The sequence below is a fragment of the Vidua macroura genome, chromosome 27 (genome assembly GCF_024509145.1).
Source record: "Vidua macroura isolate BioBank_ID:100142 chromosome 27, ASM2450914v1, whole genome shotgun sequence".
NCBI lineage: Eukaryota > Metazoa > Chordata > Aves > Passeriformes > Viduidae > Vidua > Vidua macroura.
In genome coordinates, this window is record NC_071597.1 from 4,318,752 (window position 1) to 4,340,475 (window position 21,724).

General features: G+C 47.7%; 2 protein-coding genes and 2 pseudogenes across 2 annotated transcripts; 2 read left to right on the forward strand and 2 right to left on the reverse strand.

Annotated features, from left to right (window-relative positions):
* Positions 1-717: 717 nt before the first annotated feature.
* LOC128819683 (feather keratin Cos2-2-like) lies at positions 718-2,916 on the reverse strand (annotated as a pseudogene).
* Positions 2,917-7,139: 4,223 nt separating this feature from the next.
* Positions 7,140-9,838, reverse strand: LOC128819684 (feather keratin Cos1-2-like; annotated as a pseudogene).
* Positions 9,839-10,959: 1,121 nt separating this feature from the next.
* LOC128819622 (feather keratin Cos2-2-like) lies at positions 10,960-11,542 on the forward strand. The gene has a single exon (XM_053999866.1). The coding sequence runs from the start codon at positions 11,234-11,236 to the stop codon at positions 11,540-11,542; it is 309 nt and encodes a 102-aa protein (XP_053855841.1). The 5' UTR covers positions 10,960-11,233.
* A 6,049-nt stretch (positions 11,543-17,591) lies between these two features.
* LOC128819629 (feather keratin Cos2-2-like) lies at positions 17,592-18,049 on the forward strand. The gene has a single exon (XM_053999873.1). The coding sequence runs from the start codon at positions 17,643-17,645 to the stop codon at positions 17,949-17,951; it is 309 nt and encodes a 102-aa protein (XP_053855848.1). The 5' UTR covers positions 17,592-17,642; the 3' UTR covers positions 17,952-18,049.
* Positions 18,050-21,724: the final 3,675 nt, after the last annotated feature.

The window sequence follows — 21,724 nt, forward strand, 5'->3', positions numbered from 1 at the left end:
CACCTGTAAAGGGCTCCACAGAACAGCGGACCCCAATCAGCCCATCTGTGTGGGTGCTGCCAACCCCAACCTATGAAACCCCGCAGTCCTGTGTGTCTGGACAGCAGCTGGGCAGAACAGTAAATGTGGGGGAGGTGTCAGAAAAGAGGAGGCTGTGGGCTGTCCCCAAGCATTGCTGATTCCCACACACCCCTTTCACCCCCCATTTCTGTCAAGTTGGAGAACCATCTTCCCCCCCTGGTAGTTGTAGTGGAGTACTGAGGGATGTGTTTGTGAGCTTCAAGGGAAAAGGCATAAAGTAAAATCCACTGCAGGGAGTTCCAAGCTCTGCTTCCTCCACCTTTTGCCCTGAGCACACTGGAAAAGTTGACACAGATGGAAAGAGAATCAGAGGCCAAGGCTTGGATGCAAAACAACTTTATTGACTCTATGCAAGAAAAAGGAGGTGGTTCCCAGAGAGCACCAGGAGCAGCCACTGAGGTGCAGTGGGGGTATCCATCTGCTGGTCTGCAGAGAAATGGAGGGAGAGAAGCCAACAGGTCCCACTAGGCTGGCATTGAGTGCTATTGACTGGAAAGGAACGCAAGAGAGAGAAGAGAGGAGGAGAAGGAAACAAAAGTCAAAGGCCCTACATACAATGTCCCAAGGTTCTGTCTTAATTTCATCTCCAAGTTCTGAGGTCTTGGAGGTTCTTGTCTGAGGATGTTGGAGGCAACTTTAGCAGGGACGACAACATCTGCTGCCACCATAGCAGTTGGTGATGCAGGAGATGTCAAAGCCCCCGGAGCTGATGGGCACTCCGCCACAGCTGAGGATGTTGCCAACAGCAGCGGAGGTGGAGGATCCCACGGCGGTGTTCTGTGGGAAGGAGCTGAGGATGGGGCCGGGCAGGGTCACCAGCACAGCAGGCGGCTCAATGACAACGTGGGAGCTCTGGCACTGCCTGACACAGCACTCATTGCAGCTGCTGGCCAGCGGGCAGGGGCCGCAGGGCTGGCAGCAAGGGTCGCAGGGCTGGCAGCAGGACATGGCTCGGGGTCACAGGTGCACCTGGCCCAGAGGGCAGGGAGAAGCACAAAGTGAGGACACACGAGAAGCAGCACTGCACCCAAACACCCTGCAGCCCAGGCACCTCCTGGCCCACACTGCACTGCCCAGCTCAAAGCCCAGGAGCCACCTCAGCCAAGTCCCAGCCTCTCTCTGTCTGCACAAGACCTTCTCTCCCCTGCCCTCTCCCAGCAGAAGCAGCTCCCAGCCCTGGGCTATGACAGCCCCTCTCAGCTGAGACCTCCAGCCTGGCAAGAGCTGCTCTTGAAGCAGCAGCAGGAGGAGAAGGAGGAGAAGCTCCCTACTCACCTGATTCCTGAGGAGTAGGAGGTGAGAGAAGTGGATGAGAGAGCAGAGACTTGGGCTGCCTTTTATAGCAATCCTGGCCTGCCTCAGGCCCAGAGGCACCTTAGTGGAAGTCATAATTTTCTGACCAGCTCATGTCAAATGGGCACCATCCCAGCTAATGGTAGGGGCTGTGTCCTGGTTTCCTGCATTGCTGCTTTTTCATTTCCTGTCTAATTCCATCTGAATTCCTATCTGAAGACTTCTGTAAGTGCTGGGATGAGAGGCCCAAACATTTCCAGGATATAGACATATCAGCTCAGGCAGAAGGCTCAGATGGTGGCATTCGATGTGGTCAGTTGATGTGAACCTGTGTCAGAAGCCCTGTGTGGGTTTTTGTACTGGAATTGCCAGGAATGTACACTGCGCTCATTCCTGCATGCACAGGACTGCCATGTGAGGGGACATTAAGCATTCTTTTCTTTTTTTCTCCCTGACTCTGACATTCAGTCATTGCTGCTCTGACCCCATTGCTGCACAAACGTTGCTCTCAGGAAAATTCATTTGGTCTCATTTGCCTCATACTCTTACTGTGGCATTTCTGTTGGTCATCTGTGGACACCAGCAGTGTGTCTGTGACCTGGTCTTTCCCTGGTATACCTGAGTCCTCTCCCACCAGAGTTGCTCCCAACATGTCCTCAGCAGAGTTCTGAGTTCCTAGTATTTGTATGGCCTTCTGTGAATACATAGAGTTTGCTTGGCTCCATGCAGCCCTGCATGAGCACACATGAGCACACAGTCTCTGTGTGTGTGTATGCATTTGTGTGTGTGTGAACCTCATCATGAGGGCACATGAAGATTCCCACTGTCAGCCCTGTCCATGGTGTGTCCTTCAGCACCACAGAGTAGCTGGGTATCTTTGCCAGAAGAAGCCAATCTACAACTGAATGATGCTGGCAGAGAAGTACCCACAGAACTGAAATGCAGCCTCTGCCTCCTTCAACCTCCATTTCTTGTTATATGTTCAGGGAAAATAGTCCAAGAATGTCTTCCCACCTCTGCAGATTTTCATTCCTTAATTGGAAATTGGAGATAATGGCATTGTCTCCATTTGAAAGACAGATGTCTGCCAAGAAAGGCAGGAACCTCCCTTGGAATGGAAAATATGGCCCCCTTCTCTCCAAATTATTGTAACTTTGTAATTAAAGGGCTTTCAGGCAAAGATAGGGAAAAGGAGTAACAGTTCTTTACCAGTATGTATGTATCTAACACGGCAAACAAACAAACAACAACGGCAGCAACAACAAACAAGAACCCAGAAAACCCAATAAACAATCTCTTCCTGCTCTCCAAGCAATTTCCCCTTTGGTGCAGTTCTGGTCACAGCCAGCAGGGGCGCTGCTGGCTCACGGCCGGGCAGGGCGGGTGCGATGATTCCCCCGGGGTTGCAGGGGGCGCTGTGGCGCGGCTCGGCTGCCTCTCCCTCACACGGTAATGGCGGATGGGACGGATGGCGAAATGGGCTGCAGCAGGAACCACGCAACGGTGGCTGGAACAGCAGGGCGGGCTCACCCTGGGCAGCATGTTGGTAATGGCAGCACAGCCAGCAGAGATGGAGAAGGGGCTGTCTTTACAAACCCACAGGAGCAGCCGGTCCTGGTTTCCCTCTGGATGGCAAAAGGAGATGTAGCAGGAACATCAGAAGCAACAAGCTGCAACAGCAGGGACGAGCAGACCCTGGAGCAGCAAACAAAATATATCAGAGGCTCTGCACTGTAGCAGGAGCTTCAAGGTGTCCCGGTGGGCAGGGCATGTGGGCTTATAGTTCAGGGAAGAACCCAGAGCTGTGGTAGAGATGTGGTGGAGCTGGGCCAGGGCAGCCAGGCTCCTGAACACAGCAGAGAGGCTCTCTTGAAAAGGAAAGGGGCTCGTGGATCCTGGGCTTCCCCTGAGGCACCCAAGCAGATGGTGAAGGGTTGCCTGTTTGATGAGGTAGGGTGTTAATAAGGTCCCAGTGCAATGGCCACTCTTAAAGCAGAGCTCCACTCACCGTAGGAGAAGGCAGCAGGAAGCAGAACCCCACAGTGTTGGTGAGTTCTTCCCACAGCGTACACAGTCTCCTTCTCCTCCAAACGTAAGGGAGCAAGATACAGGAGCTACGCCCAGCCCCCTTTTTTTTCCCAGACCCAATTCTTAAGGTATCTCTGTCCCTCTGAAGGAAACCCTCAGATAAGAGAGTAGCCAGCTGCACCCTTTCTGGGGCAACTTTGTTTGTCTCTTGTGAAAAATGTGTATTCTATGATTGGCTTTTCACAAATATTAAAATGAATATTATATGTGTTATGTTAGAAAGTTATGCTGTATTAATTCTCTTAAGTAGTGTGTTAAATATAGTTTTAAGTTATAGCATAGTGTTAAAATAGAAACTATGCAATGTAAGATACTTTTTAACTAGCTCAAACAAGAGATGAGATAATCAAGAGACTCTTTGCACAGAGATAACAGCGACAGGGCACATAAAGAGTTACAGCCTCCTTATTGGAAAAGACAAACATCCTTCCACCTTCTCTCTGTCTTTATGCAACCACCAGGATTAAGAGGAAGAAGTTCACAAAAAACAGAAAAATTCTTAATTTGCAAAAAAATTATGCATCATGTATGAGATATATGAATATGCAACAGGCTGTTGCTTTTAAGGGTTATTCCTTTGTTCACAAGGCATGATTTGGCAGCTTAATGCCCAAAACCATCCAGACATCCCTAATTCTTTGCTTTTTATTGTCTCGTAGTGTCCTAATCCCAATTGTCCAAATTTTTATTACTCTAATTTTATTACTATTTTTTGACTATTTTGTTACTTTTAAAATTTTAAAAAACAAGTCATTACCATTTTTCACATCTCTCTTAAGTACCTGGTTGTTATTGTCTCTTAGCAACAACATGAGAGAAAATTCCCTAAGAGAAAGAAAACAAAAGGAAGAACTCTAACCTCCAACAGGCTAGAAGCTCTAAATACCATGTCCTAAAGCTCTGTCTTCTGGCCAGCATCATGTTCTGAGGTCTTGGAGGTTCTTGCCTCCAAGGACACGCCCAACATCTTTAGCACCCTTTCACCCTGGGTCTTCTGTGATTGAAAATAATTTCATGTCCCAATGGAGTGAAAAAGTAGAAATCCAGCAAGCACAGTTTGTGCAATCGTTGGGCAATATTTATACACATTTGGGAGTCTGATGAAGGTGTATTGCCTTCAATTCCAGTCAAGTCTGAATTGACATGTCATGTTCCCAGCATGGAATAAAAGCCCATTTCTTTTACATCCCCGGTTGCCATCCATGAGTGTGGGAGGCTCTCTGAATTTGAGTTTCCAGGTGTACAGAATTTAGCACAGCAGCAGTTAAAGATGCAGTGTTGGCATGATGCCAAAATCATTCCGATATAAATTTGTTCACACAGTGTTGACTACCAGGCATTCTTTATTGCAGTGCTGGGCACTCAGAGGATCCTTCTTCTAATCAAGTGCACCAAGAGTAGGGTAAACTCTTTCTTATTATACACACTGGTTACATATTCATTTTCTATCCCAGCTGAATTGATAGATATGCAAGACTTCATTTTACATAGTCACACCCCTTATTTCAAGTCCTTATTTGGTCTTCTGGGGTCTTTTCATCATTGTGGTCATCAATGCCTGGTGTCCAAAAAATTTTAGGGGGCTGTTCCTTGACCTCAGCTTTTGAGTAATGCACAATACCATTGTTTTGTATGACTTCTGTTTTGTCAGCCTTATTGTGAGAAACAAGGCTCACTCCTTAAAATTTTTTAAACTTTAATAAAGGATAAAATGGACAATATCAGTGCTGGGGTGCCTGGCAAACTGCCAGAAGCACACTGGTAGCTTAAAACCATTTTCTTATATACTTCTCATTACATTACTTAGATGCATGATCATGAGGATTATACATTTTCAAACATTCCTGGGAGTTCTTTTACACGTTCCGGGAATTCTTTAGCTTTTTTCAACCCTCGACCCATCATGCAATAGTGTAGATTTGATTTCTGGCAGTCGTGGATGTCATTTCCTCACAATGTATATGCCATTTTCTTACAACATATATGCCTTTTCCCCACAATGATAAACAAGGAATTATCGATCGCCGTAGGGTCAGTGGCAGGAGTCTTTTTCGCATCCTTTCTTTCAATTTTATTTATGTGGTTCCTTCAATGTTATCTAATCATAGACAGTTTTAGCTATTTCCACAAACTTATCTGAGCTTCCTCATGATTGTCAGCTAGCTACAAAGATAAAAACATTCTGCAGAAGTTCATATTACATAGTCTGTATTTTATATTTTATGAAAGCCAAAACTACAATATATTTATCACACTAATATATATAAACTACAGATGGCCAGAGCATTGGCCGCAAAAGCAGACAAATTATACTATATCCAAAACCAGTTAAAAATGACTACAAATTGTACGGCATCAAAAATGTTGTGATTAATAATAATCTGCCAAAGCTAATACATAACAGCAAAAGCCAACAACTATCCAGTTTATTTATAACACACTTAATTCTCCAAGACTACATTGTTCCATTAATTTGGTAAGAGTAAAATGCTGTTCTGTTCTGCTGTTCTTACCAGGCATTCAAACATTTGGCCTTGATTTCAGGGCCTCATGGCCTCAGGGAACAGAGGGGAACTCCAGCATCAGCTGGCATCACCACACAGGGAAACCACCCACTGTCTCTCCTCTTGAAAGGTTTTCATTAAAAGCAAGCTTCCTGGCAAAATGGTTTGGCCTTTGGCAGATGCAGCCTTTCCTTTGCAGAAGCTGCACCTCCCTACTCTGACTCCTGCCAAGTTCAGCTGCTTGCTATCAGTGTTTCCAGGTAACCTGCAGCCTTCCTTTCCCCAGAGGCTTACATTCCTAGAAAGGCCACTATCTACATCTGAACCCAGTCCCTAAGCCACTTCCTTCACTCCTTTTGACCTTGAGCATTTAAGAATCCTGAGCATTTCCCTCTCCTTAATGAAGGAAAGGTGCCACCCCACAGTCTGCTCAACTTGATTGGCAGATACCGATCCCATCTTCTGCATCACCTCAGCCCTGCATGTTTGGACAGCAGCTGGGTCCTGCCAGGTGCTGAAGGACTCTGTGATGTACCTGTCTTGTCTGCCTTTGACCACATCTGCAGCTCATGGACCTTAGACTGGGTAATGCAGGGGAGGAGAAGGAAGAGATGAGGCTGTGGGCTGGTCCCAGACATTGCTGTTTCCCTTCCTCATTCATGCCACCCTTTGGAGCTATCTTTCCCCTGTTTGCCATTGGCCGTGGAGTAGCCAGGGATGTTCGTCATCAACTCCAATGGAAAAGGCAAAAAGGCAAATCCACTACAGGGACTCCCACGCTCTGCCCCTCACCCCTTTACTCTGAGCAGACTGGAAGAGTTTCCATGGGGAAAAAAGGAAGATATGGAGGCCAAGGCTTGGATGCAAAACAACTTTATTGAGTGTAAAGTGAAAAGGAGGTGGCTCACAGAGGCCAAGAGGAGCAGCCACTAAGATGCAGCAGAGCTTGTGCAGGGTGTGCATCTGCCTGCCCTGAAGAGGGAGGGAGGGAGGGAGGGCAACATCTCCACACTAGACTGGCCTTGGAAGACACAGAGAGTGAATGAAAGAGAGGGGAAAGTAGAAGAAGGAAAGAGAAGCCTGCAGCTCTAAATACAACGTCCCAAAGCTTTATCTGTGCCCAGAATCAGGTTCAGAGGTCAGGAGAGGTGCCCAAGGATGCTGCCAGGATATTTAGCAGGGACGGCATCTGCTGCCACCATAGCAGTTGGTGATGCAGGAGATGTCAAAGCCCCCGGAGCTGATGGGCACTCCGCCACAGCTGAGGATGTTGCCAACAGCAGCAGAGGTAGAAGATCCCACGGCGGTGTTCTGTGGGAAGGAGCTGAGGATGGGGCCGGGCAGGGTCACCACCACAGGGGAAGGCTCAATGACAACGTGGGAGCTCTGGCACTGCCTGACACAGCACTCATTGCAGCTGCTGGCCAGTGGGCAGGGGCCGCAGGGCTGGCAGCAAGGGTCGCAGGGCTTGCAGCAGGACATGGCTCGGGGTCACAGGTGCACCTGGCACAGAGGGCAGGGAGAAGCACAAAGTGAGGACACACGAGAAGCAGCACTGCACCCAAACGCCCTGCAGCCCAGGCACCTCCTGGCCCACACTGCAGTGCCCAGCTCAAAGCCCAGGAGCCACCCCAGCCAAGTCCCAGCCTCTCTCTGTCTGCACAAGACCTTCTCTCCCCTGCCCTCTCCCAGCAGAAGCAGCTCCCAGCCCTGGGCTATGACAGCCCCTCTCAGCTGAGACCTCCAGCCTGGCAAGAGCTGCTCTTGAAGCAGCAGCAGGAGGAGGAGAAGAGGCTTCCGACTCACCTGGTTCCTGAGGAGTAGGAGGTGAGAGAAGTGGATGAGAGAGCAGGGACTTGGGCTGCCTTTTATAGCAGTCCTGGCCTGCCTCAGGCCCAGAGGCACCTTAGTGGATGTCATAATTTTGTGACCACCTCGTGTCAAATGTGCACCATCCCAGCTAATGGTAGGTTCTGTGCCCTGGTTTCCTGCATTGCTGCCTTTTCATTTCCTGGCACATGCCATATTCTTTCCTCCTTGAGGGGTTTTGTAATAGCAGGGAGGAAAAGCCCATATTTCCGGGACTTAAATATATCAGCACGTGCAGGTCAAGGGCTGTTGGCATTCCATATGGTCAGCTGATGTGAACCTGTGGCTTTGTCTTGTGGGTTTGTTTGTGTCAAAGTTGCTAGGAAATGGGCACCACATTTGTGCTTCTTGCCCAAGGGCTGCCATGTGAGGGGACATGCTGTGTCAGCAGAGACTCCAGGTGCTGACTTCTTCCTGTCCTCATATGAGCACACATATTTTTGAGTTGTTCCAGGCAGACCACTGAATTGAAGTCCCTGAATGGATCCTCTTATGCTGGAGTGTTGCTGGTGACTGGGATGGGACACAGGTTCCTCCACCCCAGACCAATGCCATATGCACTTGTACAGCTCATCTCCCTGGTGCTGAGTGAGGAAGTGGTTGCATCTCACAGCAAATGGGTGTTGACTTGAATGGACTGGGACTTGGGTTGTGCTCTGTTGTGAGATGTAGAACAGTCTCTCTTGTGTGGTACAGGGGAAGTCAAACATCTTTGGGTCAAACTCCTTTCATGTTCAAGGACCAGGACCTCCATACCCCCCCCCCCCCCCCCCCAAAATGCATGTCTAGCAACTGTATCTGGAAAGGTAGGAAGGTGTGATTTTTTTTTTTTTTTTTTGGCTAACTGCCAAAATTCTGCTGCTTTTTCATGATCAGTTCTGTTAAAGTTGATCTTTGCCCAAAAAATAACTGTTGTGTTCTGACTGCAACCCCTTATTCTCTATCCTACTGTGCTGCTTAAACATGGAGGAAATAGAAGATAACCAGGGACGAGGAAGAACAATTGCATCACTGCAAAAGAGTTGGAGATGAAGTCATTTTAGTGGTTTTTTTGCACAGTCTTGCTTTGTTTTGTTTGTAAAGTGTACAATGAATGTTCCCCAAATCAAGCCTTGTTTTTTCTGTTGGTAATTGGTAAGAAATCCCTCTGTCTTTATCTCAACCTACAACATTTTCTCCTTACTTTTTTTCTGATAGAGAAATACCTCTTTCTCTCAGAGAAGACAGATACTGCTCTTCGAGCACAGCCTTGGAGTGCCCTGTGCAGCCCCAGATGTTCATTGCACACATTTTCAGGGCTAAGGCATCTTGCAGAGAGCACATTCCCAACTCTCATCACACAGAGCACCTCTGGGAGAGGAAAGGTTATTCACATGGGCTGGCAAGATGACACAGACAAGCCACCACCTGTACCTGCCATGGTCCTGGAAAGAGAGCACCAATCAGAACAACCCTTGCTCTCTCACTGCAATTGCAATCCCATCCTGGAACAGTTCCATGGCAGAAGCTCTTTCCTCCACCATTTCCTCTTCCCTGAGGCAGTAATCCCTGCCCCTCACAGCAAGAGGAACTTTTTCCCATCTCTGGGTGCATGGGGAAAATTGGAATGCCAGGGGAGAACTGAGGCCCCTTCCTGCAGAGCTCAGCCTTGCACCAAAGGGTGCAAGGTCCTCCTGCCTGGATGGCAACACAAGAGAATTCTACTTTGCGTCTCTCCCTCTATGGGTATTCTCAGTTCAGTCAGAGAGAAAAAGAGACATTTCTACCAGGCTGGGCCTGGGAGAGAGTTGGAAAAGAATGTAAATAATTCTCTCCCTTGTTCACATTGTTTATAGATAAGTTCTGCCACCGTGCATCATTCACAGAGCACCAATGGTGTGAGATGTTTTTACTTTAAGACCAATGAAATTAGTCTGCACGATGTTCTCTATAAACAGAGTGGTGCATTTGAAATAAGGGACTTTTCTTCTCACCTTCTGATCTTGGAGTTCTTCTGTTCCCATCCTGCCTCAACAGCAACATCCCTCTCTCCCACCTCTCCTGAAGTGTGGAGCTCATAGGGAACACCCTTTAGTGCTCAAACCTCAGAAATTTGGGACTACAAAGACAGTTGAGGTCTTCTGAAAGGCCTGTCTGGGAAACATACAGAGTGGACTGGCCAGAAGAGAGGGTCAGTGAGGGATAGATGGTTGGGAAAAGAAAAATAATAGAGTTGAGTTGGGGAACATTTGTTTAAGACACTGACAATGAAAAAATAAAACAGGATATTAAGAAACAGCAGAAAAGAAAAAAAAAAAAAAAAAAAAAAAAAACCGCAACCCCCCTCTCCCCCAAAACAACCCTTGAATTAATTTCAGTGTCCTTGCCCATGGCAGGGGGGAGTTGGACTAGATGATCTTTAAGGTCCCTTCCCACCCTTAACATTCTATGATTCTATGATTCAGTTCATCCACACCTGTTTCTTAAAGATTCAACTTCCATCCTTCATTAATGAATTTGCTATTTCCTCCAGTCCTCCATGGCACTGTGAGGTGTGGAATGGGTGAGTTTTGGTCAGTGCACAACTGTTCTTTTCTGCCTCCTTACATTTTTCTCTGTTCCAAGATGAGCCCATCCTATATGCTGCAGTCCTTCAAGGTTGACATGGATGCCAATACAGGAGAACTCTACTTTGCCACTACAGCCTTGCCATATTTTTGAATGAACAATCCCACAGAAATTACACAGCTTTACATTACATGCGTGCATGGGATGCTACCAGCCCTGGACTTGAACATTCTGCCCATTTTTATGATCCCAGAAATTCTTGGCCCTCTCATCTCAGCACTTACAGAATAATTCATATAGGAAAGCAAGTGGTATGTGCCAGGAAATGAAAAGGAGACATTGTAGGAAACTAGGACACATCCGCCACCATTAGCTGGGATGGTGCCCATTTGACATGAGCTGGTCAGAAAATTACTGCTTCCACTAAGGTGCCTCTGGGCCTGAGGCAGGCCAGGACTGCTATAAAAGGCAGCCCAAGTCCCTGCTCTCTCATCCACTTCTCTCACCTCCTACTCCTCAGGAACCAGGTGAGTGGGAAGCCTCTTCTCCTCCTCCTACTGCTGCTTCAAGAGCAGCTCTTGCCTGGCTGGAGGTCTCAGCTGAGAGGGGCTGTCATAGCCCAGGGCTGGGAGCTGCTTCTGCTGGGAGAGGGCAGGGGAGAGAAGGTCTTGTGCAGACAGAGAGAGGCTGGGACTTGGCTGGGGTGGCTCCTGGGCTTTGAGCTGGGCACTGCAGTGTGGGCCAGGAGGTGCCTGGGCTGCAGGGCGTTTGGGTGCAGTGCTGCTTCTCGTGTGTCCTCACTTTGTGCTTCTCCCTGCCCTCTGTGCCAGGTGCACCTGTGACCCCGAGCCATGTCCTGCTGCAAGCCCTGCGACCCTTGCTGCCAGCCCTGCGGCCCCTGCCCGCTGGCCAACAGCTGCAATGAGTGCTGTGTCAGGCAGTGCCAGAGCTCCCACGTTGTCATTGAGCCGCCTGCTGTGCTGGTGACCCTGCCCGGCCCCATCCTCAGCTCCTTCCCACAGAACACCGCCGTGGGATCCTCCACCTCTGCTGCTGTTGGCAACATCCTCAGCTGTGGCGGAGTGCCCATCAGCTCCGGGGGCTTTGACATCTCCTGCATCACCAACTGCTATGGTGGCAGCAGATGCCGTCCCTGCTAAATCTGCTAGCAACGTCCATGGGCACAAACCTCCAAGGCCTCAGAACCTAGTTCTGGGCAGAAGATAGAGCTTTGGGACATTGTATTTATATCTTCAAGCCATTATTCCCTTCTACTTTTCTTTCTTTGTTTGCTGTCCATGTCTCCCCAGACCAGTCTAGTGGGGACATATTGCCCCGCTGTCCTCTGCACACTCTGCAGTAGATGCACACTCTGCAGAAGCTCCACTGCATCTTAGTGGCTGCTACTGGTGCTCTCTGTGAGCCACCTCCTTTTCTTCTTTTGACTCAATAAAGTTGTTTTGCATCCAAACCTCGTCCTCCAAGTTCTCATTCTTTCTATGCCAACTCTTCCAGTCTGCTCAGGATAAAAGTTGGAGAAGCAGACGGTGGGAGTCCCTGCAGTGAATTTTACTTTGTGCCCTTTTGCCTTGGAACTGAGGAAAACGTACCTGGGCACTGCACAGTCAATGGTCATCAGGAACAGCAAGGCTCCAAAGGGTAGCAGGAGTGGGTTTGTGTGTGAATTGATACGTCCAAGTCACCAACCCACAGCTGAAATGGAAAGAGTAGATTTATTTCATTACCTCATTAACTCAAGGGTCCCAAGGCACTGCCAGGCTGCAGAGACACATAAGAGAGGAACAGTGGCACCATTAGGGTCAGTCCAATCCTGGCGGGTCACTGACTGTCCCAATATCTCAAGGGGCCTCATGCACATACAGTTTATCACAATGCTGTGCTTTTATGACCTTTGAGTTTTTTGATCTCTCCCAGCAGGAGGCTCAAGACTGTCTGTGAGAGATGCCTCTTGTGAAAAATGCATGCTAAATTATTGGCTCTTCACAAATATTAAATTGAATACTACATGTGTTATGTTGGAAAGTTATATTGTATTGATTTCTTTGCAATATTACTGTACTAACCTCTTTTAAGTAGTGTGGTAGATATGGTTTTAAGTTATAACATAATGTTAAAATAGAAACCATGCGATGCAAGATATTTTTTTAACTAGCTCAAGAAACAGATGAGATAATCAAGAAGTTGTTCGCACAGAGATAACAGCAACAAGACACCTAAATGCCCAAAAAAAGAGTTACTGCCTTCTTATCAGAAAAGACAAACATCCTTCCACCTCCTCTCCATCTTTAAGGAGCCACCAGGAATAAGGAGAAGAAGTTGACAAAAAACAGAGAACACCCTTTGTTTGAAAATAATTTATGCATCATGTATGAGATATATGAATATGCAACAGGCTTTAGCTTTTGAGGGTTAATCCTTTGTTAGCGTGGGTGCTTTCAGGACTACATTGCCCCAGAAGGCACCCAGACAGTCAGTATTTCTTTGCTTTTTATTGTCCTTTATTGTCCGAACTCCGATTGTCCAAATTCTTATTACTCTATTTTTATAACCATTTTATTACTAATAAACTTTTTAAAATTTTAAAACAAGTGATTGGCGTTTTTCATACCTCTTAAGGTTCTGATAGCTTTTATATTATGTCTCAGAAGAGAGACAGGATAATCAGCAGTAAATATGTGAAGTTTCCCATATGGATGTTCTCAGCCTCCCTACCTACAAGGTCACTTTGCGCAAATCTATCATCCTCCTCTCCAAGTCTTTCCGTTTCAACCTTTTCCTCCCAACAGCTGGGAAACGACAATGTGTGGAAACAGCAGTGTGTGGAAACAGCCCACAACCTCATCCCTACCTTCTCCTCCCCTCCATTACCCAGTCTAGGGTCCACAGCCTGCACACAGCAGCACAGGCAGATGAGGCTCACATCTCATAGGGGCCCTCAGCTCATGCAGTGCCCATCTGTGTCCTAAGATGAAGTGCTGAGATATTTCAGAAGTTAGAATTGGTATCAGCCATACTCAGGATATGCAGTGGTAAATGACTTTAGGTTGAGTTTGTGCAGAAGACTTAGGGCTTCACTATTAATTCACATTTCTGCCATGTATGGACAGATGTAATCTGTCCATCAATGCCTTCCCAACTGAAGCCTTTAACCAAACCTGTGCCCAACGGGGACTGCAAGACAGACAAAGGAAGATGGACCGTGATGAAGACAGGGTCTGCCGTGGACCAACCACAGAGTCATTGAAGGGTTTAGGTTAGACAATCTTGTCTAACCGCTGCCATGGGCAGGGACACCTTCCACCAGACCAGGCTGTTCAAAGCCCCACTGCCACCAAAAACTGGGAAATAAACTCTCCAACCAATTTCCTGTGTCAGAAAGCTGACATTACTTTATTAGCAGAGCTGGATACATGGGGATGTTTCCTCTAAGCATGCCCACTGACCTAGCAGACCAGGCTGTATTCCAGAAACTAATAAAATTCATCACTTTTTTGAATACATGTGCATATGTTAATTATGTCCATGGACTTGATTGGATATGGTTCCAGATCTTCTGATGTATCTTTTCTTTTTGAGAGTATCCCAAATATGTGGTCAGGTCATAATGTACTTCTCTCATCATTCTTCACTCTGACAAACAATCCTTGTTCTCATGTTGGGGTTTAGGATTTTTCCTTTTGTTTCTATCTCTCATGGGATTTTCTCCCATCTGTTGCCAAGAAACCATAACAACCAATACTTGCAATAGACAAGAGAAATTGCCATGGGAAGGGTGTGGCTGGCTACTCTTTCAGCTGGGGAGTTTTTCTTGGAGAGGCAGAGATACTGCCAGGTTTCGGCTGGGTTAAATGGAGCTGGGTACAGCTCCTAGCTCTCTTGCTCTCTCGGCATTCAGAGGAAAGCACCCCACTCACTGTGGGGTGAGTTCACCAGAACAGTGAGGCTCCCTCTCCTGCTGACTTCTCCGACCATGACTGAAACTCTGCTTGTGGGGGCGGCCATTGCACTGGGTCCTTATTAACATTCCATCTCACTAGAGTGGGACCCTTTTCACCATCTGCTCACATGCCTCAGGAAAAACTTTGTGACCCCTGGGCCCTTTCCTTCTCCAGGAAAGCCTCTCCTGGCCCAGTTTAAGCTGCTGCTGCCGAGTTTCTGCTGCTTCTTGCTTGCTGCCCAGGGTGAGCCCACCTGGCGGCTGTTCCAGCTGCTGTTCCAAGGTTCCTGCTGTAGCCCATTTCACCATCCGGCCCATCCGCCATTACCGTGTGAGGGAGACACGGCCGAGCCGCGCCACAGCGCCCCCTGCAGCCCCGGGGGAATCATCGCACCTGCCCTGCCCGGCCATGAGCCAGCAGCGCCCCTGCTGGCTGTGACCGGAACTGCACCAAAGGGGAAAGTGCCTGTGGCCGAGAGCGGCTGGGACTGGGTGTCTGGTTCTGTTTGCTGCTGCTGCTGTTTGTTTGCCTTGTTATACAGACACATACTAGTAAAGAACTGTTATTCCTTTTTCCATATCTTTGCCTGAAAGCCACTTAATTTCAAAGTTAATATAATTTGGAGAGAAGGGGGTCATATTCTCCATTCCAAGGGAGGTTCCCACCTTCCTTGGCAGACTATGTTCCAAACCAAGACATCACAAAACTAAGATACTGGTTAATACATATTAATCGCTGATATAAGTAAATAAGGAAATATTAGCTGATACAAGACTTATCAGTCACAGATGTAGGGAGTTAACACAAGGTGACATTAATCTCTGGTATATATACTAGGCAAATACCTGCTGCTACAAAACTAAGCATTAACCATGAATATAGAGATCATACACTATGTACTAAAGTCAAAAGAATTTTCTAGCATCTTCCCCCACAGATGTGAAGACTTCTTGAAGAAATAGAACTTGTTCAGTAACAAATTCCCCCTTTGAGACTTAATATAATTTCTTTAAAGTGTCATATGCAGTTATTTTATTGACCGAGTATGCACAGCAGTAAGCACTGAATTAAATCACAAGTGATTAAGGTCATGAGTACCACATCACATCATGATAAGCCAAAGAGATTGTTTTAACCATCCTAAGTTTCGAGTGTGTTGCCATGAAGCCAGCCAAGAGAAATCTAGTTCTTCTGTCTCTGTAGCACTTGTGGCTGGTTTCTTTAGTTGTTTCTTTCTTTTCTACTAGTCAGAAGTTATTGGAAAGGTTGAACCAACGCATGCCTTTAAATTCTTCACATCCCTGATTATGTCCTAACACCAAGTAGTCAATTGCTGCTCAATTTTCAAAGGCAGCTTCTCCAACTTGTGTCATTTCTGTACTTAGGGCTGTTAATGCTTGTGAAGTGTAATTTATATATTTAACTAAAGCACACATGGTTCTCTTCATGGTGTGATAGTTCACAGCTACCCCAACTCCAGGTATTCAAAAGGCAGCAGCAATCAGTTCACTCTCACTATATAGGGCAACCTGGGAATCACAAGTTCTCCTCAGTCAAGTGATAAGCTGAACACTTTTCTCTTTTGTGCTTCACATACTCTTGGTGAAATAGTAGAGAAGTTAATCTACCAATGGCACAGGGTCCTCGAGAAATATTGGCCACAACATATGAGAAGGCCAGTCAGCCACACAGTAAAATCCATCCTATAGGTAACTTTGTGTGCTCCCAGGCATAAGAAATTTGCTCTGTGCTATTGCATTTTAAGGGAAATTGTAGCTGTGTTAGATGTTAATACTTAGAGGAGCAATTAAAAAATGTTACATATTGATTTTCTCTGCACAGCCTGATTGTGGCAGACACTGATCCCAACTTGTGAATCACCTCAAGCCCTGCATGTCTGGAACAGCAGCTGGGCCCTGCCAGTACTGAAGGATTATACAGATGTCATAAGGGTGTCAAGTCTTTGACCACATGTGCTGCTCATGGACCAGGTAATGGAGAGAAGGAGAAGGAAGGGATGAGGCTGTGGGCTGTTACCCCCAAAATGAAGATTGTTTCTCATATTCACTGCTGCAACTCTTTGCATCCAGGGTCTCTCTGATGGCCATTGGCTGCAGAGGAGCCAGGGATGTCTTCATCAGCTACAAGGGAAAGGACACAAAGTAAAATCTGCTACAGGGACTCCCGCTCACAGCTTCTCCACCTTTTTCACTGAGCAGAATGAAAGTGTTGCCACAGAACGAAGGATTAAAAGGAGTCCCAGGTAGGGAGGCACAAATAATTTGGTGAGTCTAAGGAAGAAAAGGAGGTGGCTCACAAAAGGAACCAGGAGCAGACACTAAGATGCAGTGGAGCTCCTGCCTGTCCATCTGTCCATCTGCCTCTCAGGCTGAGGAAGAGAGGGCAACACATCCCCTCTAGACTGGCATGGAGAGACATAGACAGCAGGTGGAAAGAAGGAGATGAGTGGAAGAAGGAAACAACATGCCAAACCTGTGTCATATCCCCTCATGCTGCAGTTCTTGGGCATGTGACCAAGAAGAACAAGACCAGAGCCCCTTTCCTGACAATTGTGCAACAAACAAACTACTCAGAAATTACACAAGAGAACATCACCTGCCCACAAAGGATGCTGCTGGCACCTGATCAGAGACTTTTGCCTGTGCTGACGTCTTTCTGCCCAGGAAATTCTTGAGCTTATCCTGCCACCACTTACAGAAGTAGCCTTTCATATAGGAAAGCAAGCGAAATTACCAGGAAATGAAAAGGACACAGTGCAGGAAACCAGGACACAGCCCCTACCATTAGCTGGGATGGTGCCCATTTGACATGAGCTGGTCAGAAAATTACTGCTTCCACTAAGGAGCCTCTGGGCCTGAGGCAGGCCAGGACTGCTATAAAAGGCAGCCCAAGTCTCTGCTCTCTCATCCACTTCTCTCACCTCCTACTCCTCAGGAACCAGGTGAGTCGGAAGCCTCTTCTCTTCCTCCTGGTGCTGCTTCAAGAGCAGCCCTTGAAGCAGCAGCCCTAGCCTGGCTGGAGGTCTCAGCTGAGAGGGGCTGTCATAGCCCAGGGCTGGGAGCTGCTTCTGCTGGGAGAGGGCAGGGGAGAGAAGGTCTTGTGCAGACAGAGAGAGGCTGGGACTTGGCTGAGGTGGCTCCTGGGCCTTGAGCTGGGCACTGCAGTGTGGGCCGGGAGGTGCCTGGGCTGCAGGGTGTTTGGGTGCAGTGCTGCTTCTCATGTGTCCTCACTTTGTGCTTCTCCCTGCCCTCTGTGCCAGGTGCACCTGTGACCCCGAGCCATGTCCTGCTGCAAACCCTGCGACCCTTGCTGCCAGCCCTGCGGCCCCTGCCCGCTGGCCAACAGCTGCAATGAGTGCTGTGTCAGGCAGTGCCAGAGCTCCCACGTTGTCATTGAGCCGCCTGCTGTGCTGGTGACCCTGCCCGGCCCCATCCTCAGCTCCTTCCCACAGAACACCGCCGTGGGATCTTCTACCTCTGCTGCTGTTGGCAACATCCTCAGCTGTGGCGGAGTGCCCATCAGCTCTGGGGGCTTTGACCTCTCCTGCATCACCAACTGCTATGGTGGCAGCAGATGTCGTCCCTGCTAAAGCTGCTGGCAATGTCTTTCAGCAAGAACGTCCAAGACTTCAAAGCACGGTTTTGGGCAGGAGATAGAGCTTCAGAAAATTGCATTCACAGCCTTGGACCATCGCTTCCTTGTTCTACTCTCCTCTGCTTTTCTGTCCTTCTCTTCCCAAGGCTAATATGGACTTCTTGTCCTTCCTTCCTCCGCGGAGCAGTGCAAAGAGCAGCACATGGGAGCTCCATCTTAGTGGCGGCTCCTGGTGCTCTCTGTGAGCCATCTCCTTTTCTTCTTTAAACTTATTAAAACTGTGTTGCATTCAAGCCTTGACCTCTGAGTCGTCTATTGTTCTGGGCCAACTCCTCCAGTCTGCTCAGGAAAAAAGTGGAGACATAAAATGCGTGGGGCTCGCTGCAGTGGATTTTACTTGGTGCCCTTTTCCCTTGGAGCTGGTGAAGAACATCCCTGGCTCCTCAGCAGCCAAAGGCCACGATGGAGACTTTGGCTCCAAAGGAGTGGCAATGGGAAACAACAACAATTAGGGACAGCCCACAACTCATCTCTTCCTATCCTTCCTTCATTGCCTGGCCTCGGGTCTGTGGCCAGCACACCTGGCAACAAGGAGATGAGATCCAAACCTCACACGCTCCCTCAGCACTCGGCACGGCCCAGCGGCTGCCCAGACCCGCAGGGCTGAGGGGATTCACAAGTAAAGGATTGGTAACACACTCAATCTGTGCACTGGAGTCTCCATCACTGGGAACCCAACACCTCCAAAAGGATCTCATGTTTTCTTCTAGGTGTCCATCTTCCCTTTGCAAATGACTTGTGGCTTCACTCCTAATGCCAACATTTAGGAATGTTTTCCGCCCTACTTGAAAATTTCTGATTAATCCTTGGCCTTCAGCCCCGGGCAATGATCCAAATATCATTCCCTGGGTAGCCATGTTGTCTTGGGTGCAGAAAATGAACTCCTAAAGGTATTGCTGGGCTCCAGATACCCTGGGCTTGGGTTCACAGGTCTCTGTGATGCAGGTGACATTCCACACATGCTCCTCCTGCTGGCGTCTCCAGGCAGAGACAGAGCCTTTGTCCATCTCACGGGATGCTGACACACCTTGCTCTGTCCCAAAACCAAGGCTTCATCTGCTCCTCGTGAGACCTGCTGCCCAAGCACTGGTCTCAGTTGCCACAACCAAACCATCTCCAATTCTACTTCTCTGTGTGTGTGACCCGCACCAGCAACCCCTCCACATGGCTCCATTACAAAAACCTTCTGCCCTCTCAAATAATCCTTATAGCCAAACTGGGGAGATACAAGCTGGAAAAGTGGAGTTTAAGGTGGCTGAAAATTCCACTAGATGTCCAGGCTCAGAAGATTCTTACCAGAGGCAAATACTGCATCTCCCACACAAGCACTTTGAGCCACTAAATCTGCATTACCAGAATATCTTGAGTTTACCAGAAACAAAGGACAAAGGTTCAAACAAAAGAATACAGAAAGAAATGCACTGTCTTGATTAAAATCTTCCTGTTTACCATCTCCTGTGCCAGTAAAAATAAACAAGGCAACAAAACTAGAAAAGCTCCCTAATTAACCACATGGGAAGGATTTGTCTTCTAATTCTTAATGAGTAGTGAGAAACATTCCACACTTCATTTGGGGCAGGGCCACGTGATGCCTTTAGGGGGATCACACATTTTAAAGCCATTTCAGGCAACCCAGGCAGACAGAGCTCTGAGTCTGATGCTACTGTACAAAAACTATTCTTCTGGGAACTCTAGATAGACCCATCTGTGCCAAGGGGATCCATTTCTGTATAATATCTCCTCAGGAGTGCAGTGAACAGCACAGATTCAATACCAGTATTACACCCAAGTGAAAGATGAATAAAGAGGTAGGTAAAGGATGCTGTTGATCTCTTTTGAGAGTTAAAGATTATTTGCATGACTTTATCAAGTATTTCCTGTCCTTGCTCAGTACCCCTCATTCAACACAGACATTTCTCTGGCAGTCAAAACCAAATCTCTACCTGCAACACAAAGCCTGCAATCAGGTTTTCACCCACAGAATGAGTTCTTTTCTATTCAGTCTTTTCCAGCTTGGGCCCTCACACCCTAACTTCATCCCAGAGCTTTGTAGTCACTCTAGAAACACTTTTGGGCATTATCCCTGGAGCCCACATCAAAGAGCAGCAAATGGTATTGCTCCAAAGGCAGGGCAAGCTCAGCAGCCTTCTTCTGCAACAAGAAACCTCTCGAGACATCAGGTCAGGTTAGGAGACTGCCTCTTAAGCTTCCTAAGAGAAGGAGTCTCCTGAAGATGTTACAGGTATTTTCTCCTTCAAGGAGGAAAAATTGTTAGAGCACAGGTCCCTCTGGCAAATTCCCAAATGTGTCTTTGTCCTCACCAGTTTGTGGGTGGCAGCACCTGCTCTGAAGTTAAAGTCCACAGGGGAGCAGAAGCCTCTTTCTATTGCCAAAAATCACCAGCTTCCAGCATTCCTCCCCCTGACCTGGTTGGCCATGGTCCCCATCTGCCCTGCCTTCCTTGCTCTGTGCAGCTGAAGCTCTTGACTCCATGAGACAGGCAGCAATCAGGTGCTGGGAGGGAGAGAGGGAAAAAGACATGGTGTGTCCTCACAAATGGGATCCATTTGGTGTCCAGACTAGGATTGCAGGGCTGAGAGGAGCTTGGCCTTTTGTCAGTGTGGTTGAAAACACCATCCCAGGACTGCCCCAGGCCACTGGTCCTGGTCTGTAGAGGACTCTTCCAGCAATTGGTGTGAGTGTTCTGCCCACAATTACATGCTCCTGTCCCAGAAATTTTAGGAAATCTCATTTTAACCTCAAAACAAACATCTATGAGGGAAATATCATAGTGTAAACAAGGAAGTGAAAGGCACCAAGAATCTGAAACACAGCCTGTATCATCTGGGATGCCTTACATTTCAGAAGAGCATGTCAAAAATTTTTCTGTCTGCTTGGGCAACCTCCTGAGCCTGGGGCAGTATAAAAACCAATGCAGGTCCTTGGTCTCTCATCCACTTCACTCTCATTTTTCTCCTTAAAAACTAGGTGAGTCTGCAGCCCCTTTTCCTTCTGCTACTCCTAGAGGATGAAGCCATTACTCAGTGGACAGGTGTTGTGGTTTAACCTCAGCCAGCAACTGAGCATGACAGAGCTGCTCACTCACACTGCCCCAGCAGGATGGGAAAGAAATTCAGAACAGTCAAGGTGAGGAAATCCATGAGTTGACATAAAAACAGTTTAACAGGCACAAGAGAACCCAGCACACAAGAAAAGCAGACCAAGGAGTTCATTCACCATTTCCCAAGGCAGGTGGGTGTTTAGCCAACCCCAGGAAGGTAGGGCTCCAATATGTGGAACCCTGACTTGGGAAGACAAACACCTTAACTCCAAACATCCCCCTCACCCTTCTTCTTCCACATATTTATATGCAAAGCATGACACCATATGGTCTGGAATATCTCTTTGGTCAGTTGGAGTCAGCTGTCCCAGCTGTGTCCCCTCCCAACTCCTTGTCCACCCCCAGCAGGTGGGGTGGCATGAGGAGTGGAGAAACCCTTGACTGTGTAAACATCAGTCAACAATAACAAAATCATCCCTGTATATTCAAACATGTTTCCACCACAAATCAAAGCATGAAGAAGATGGTATGAAATAACGGGTGGAGAATATACTGGTTTGGGCTTGGATAGAGTTAAATTTCTTTAGGGTGGCTGGTATGGGGCTGAGTTTTGGGTTTGTTCTGAAAACTCTGGTAATAATACACCT

Excerpts from the sequence above, each read along its gene's own strand:
- LOC128819622 (XM_053999866.1), top strand. The coding sequence starts at position 11,234 with ATGTCCTGCTGCAAGCCCTGCGACCCTTGCTGCCAGCCCTGCGGCCCC.
- LOC128819629 (XM_053999873.1), top strand. The coding sequence starts at position 17,643 with ATGTCCTGCTGCAAACCCTGCGACCCTTGCTGCCAGCCCTGCGGCCCC.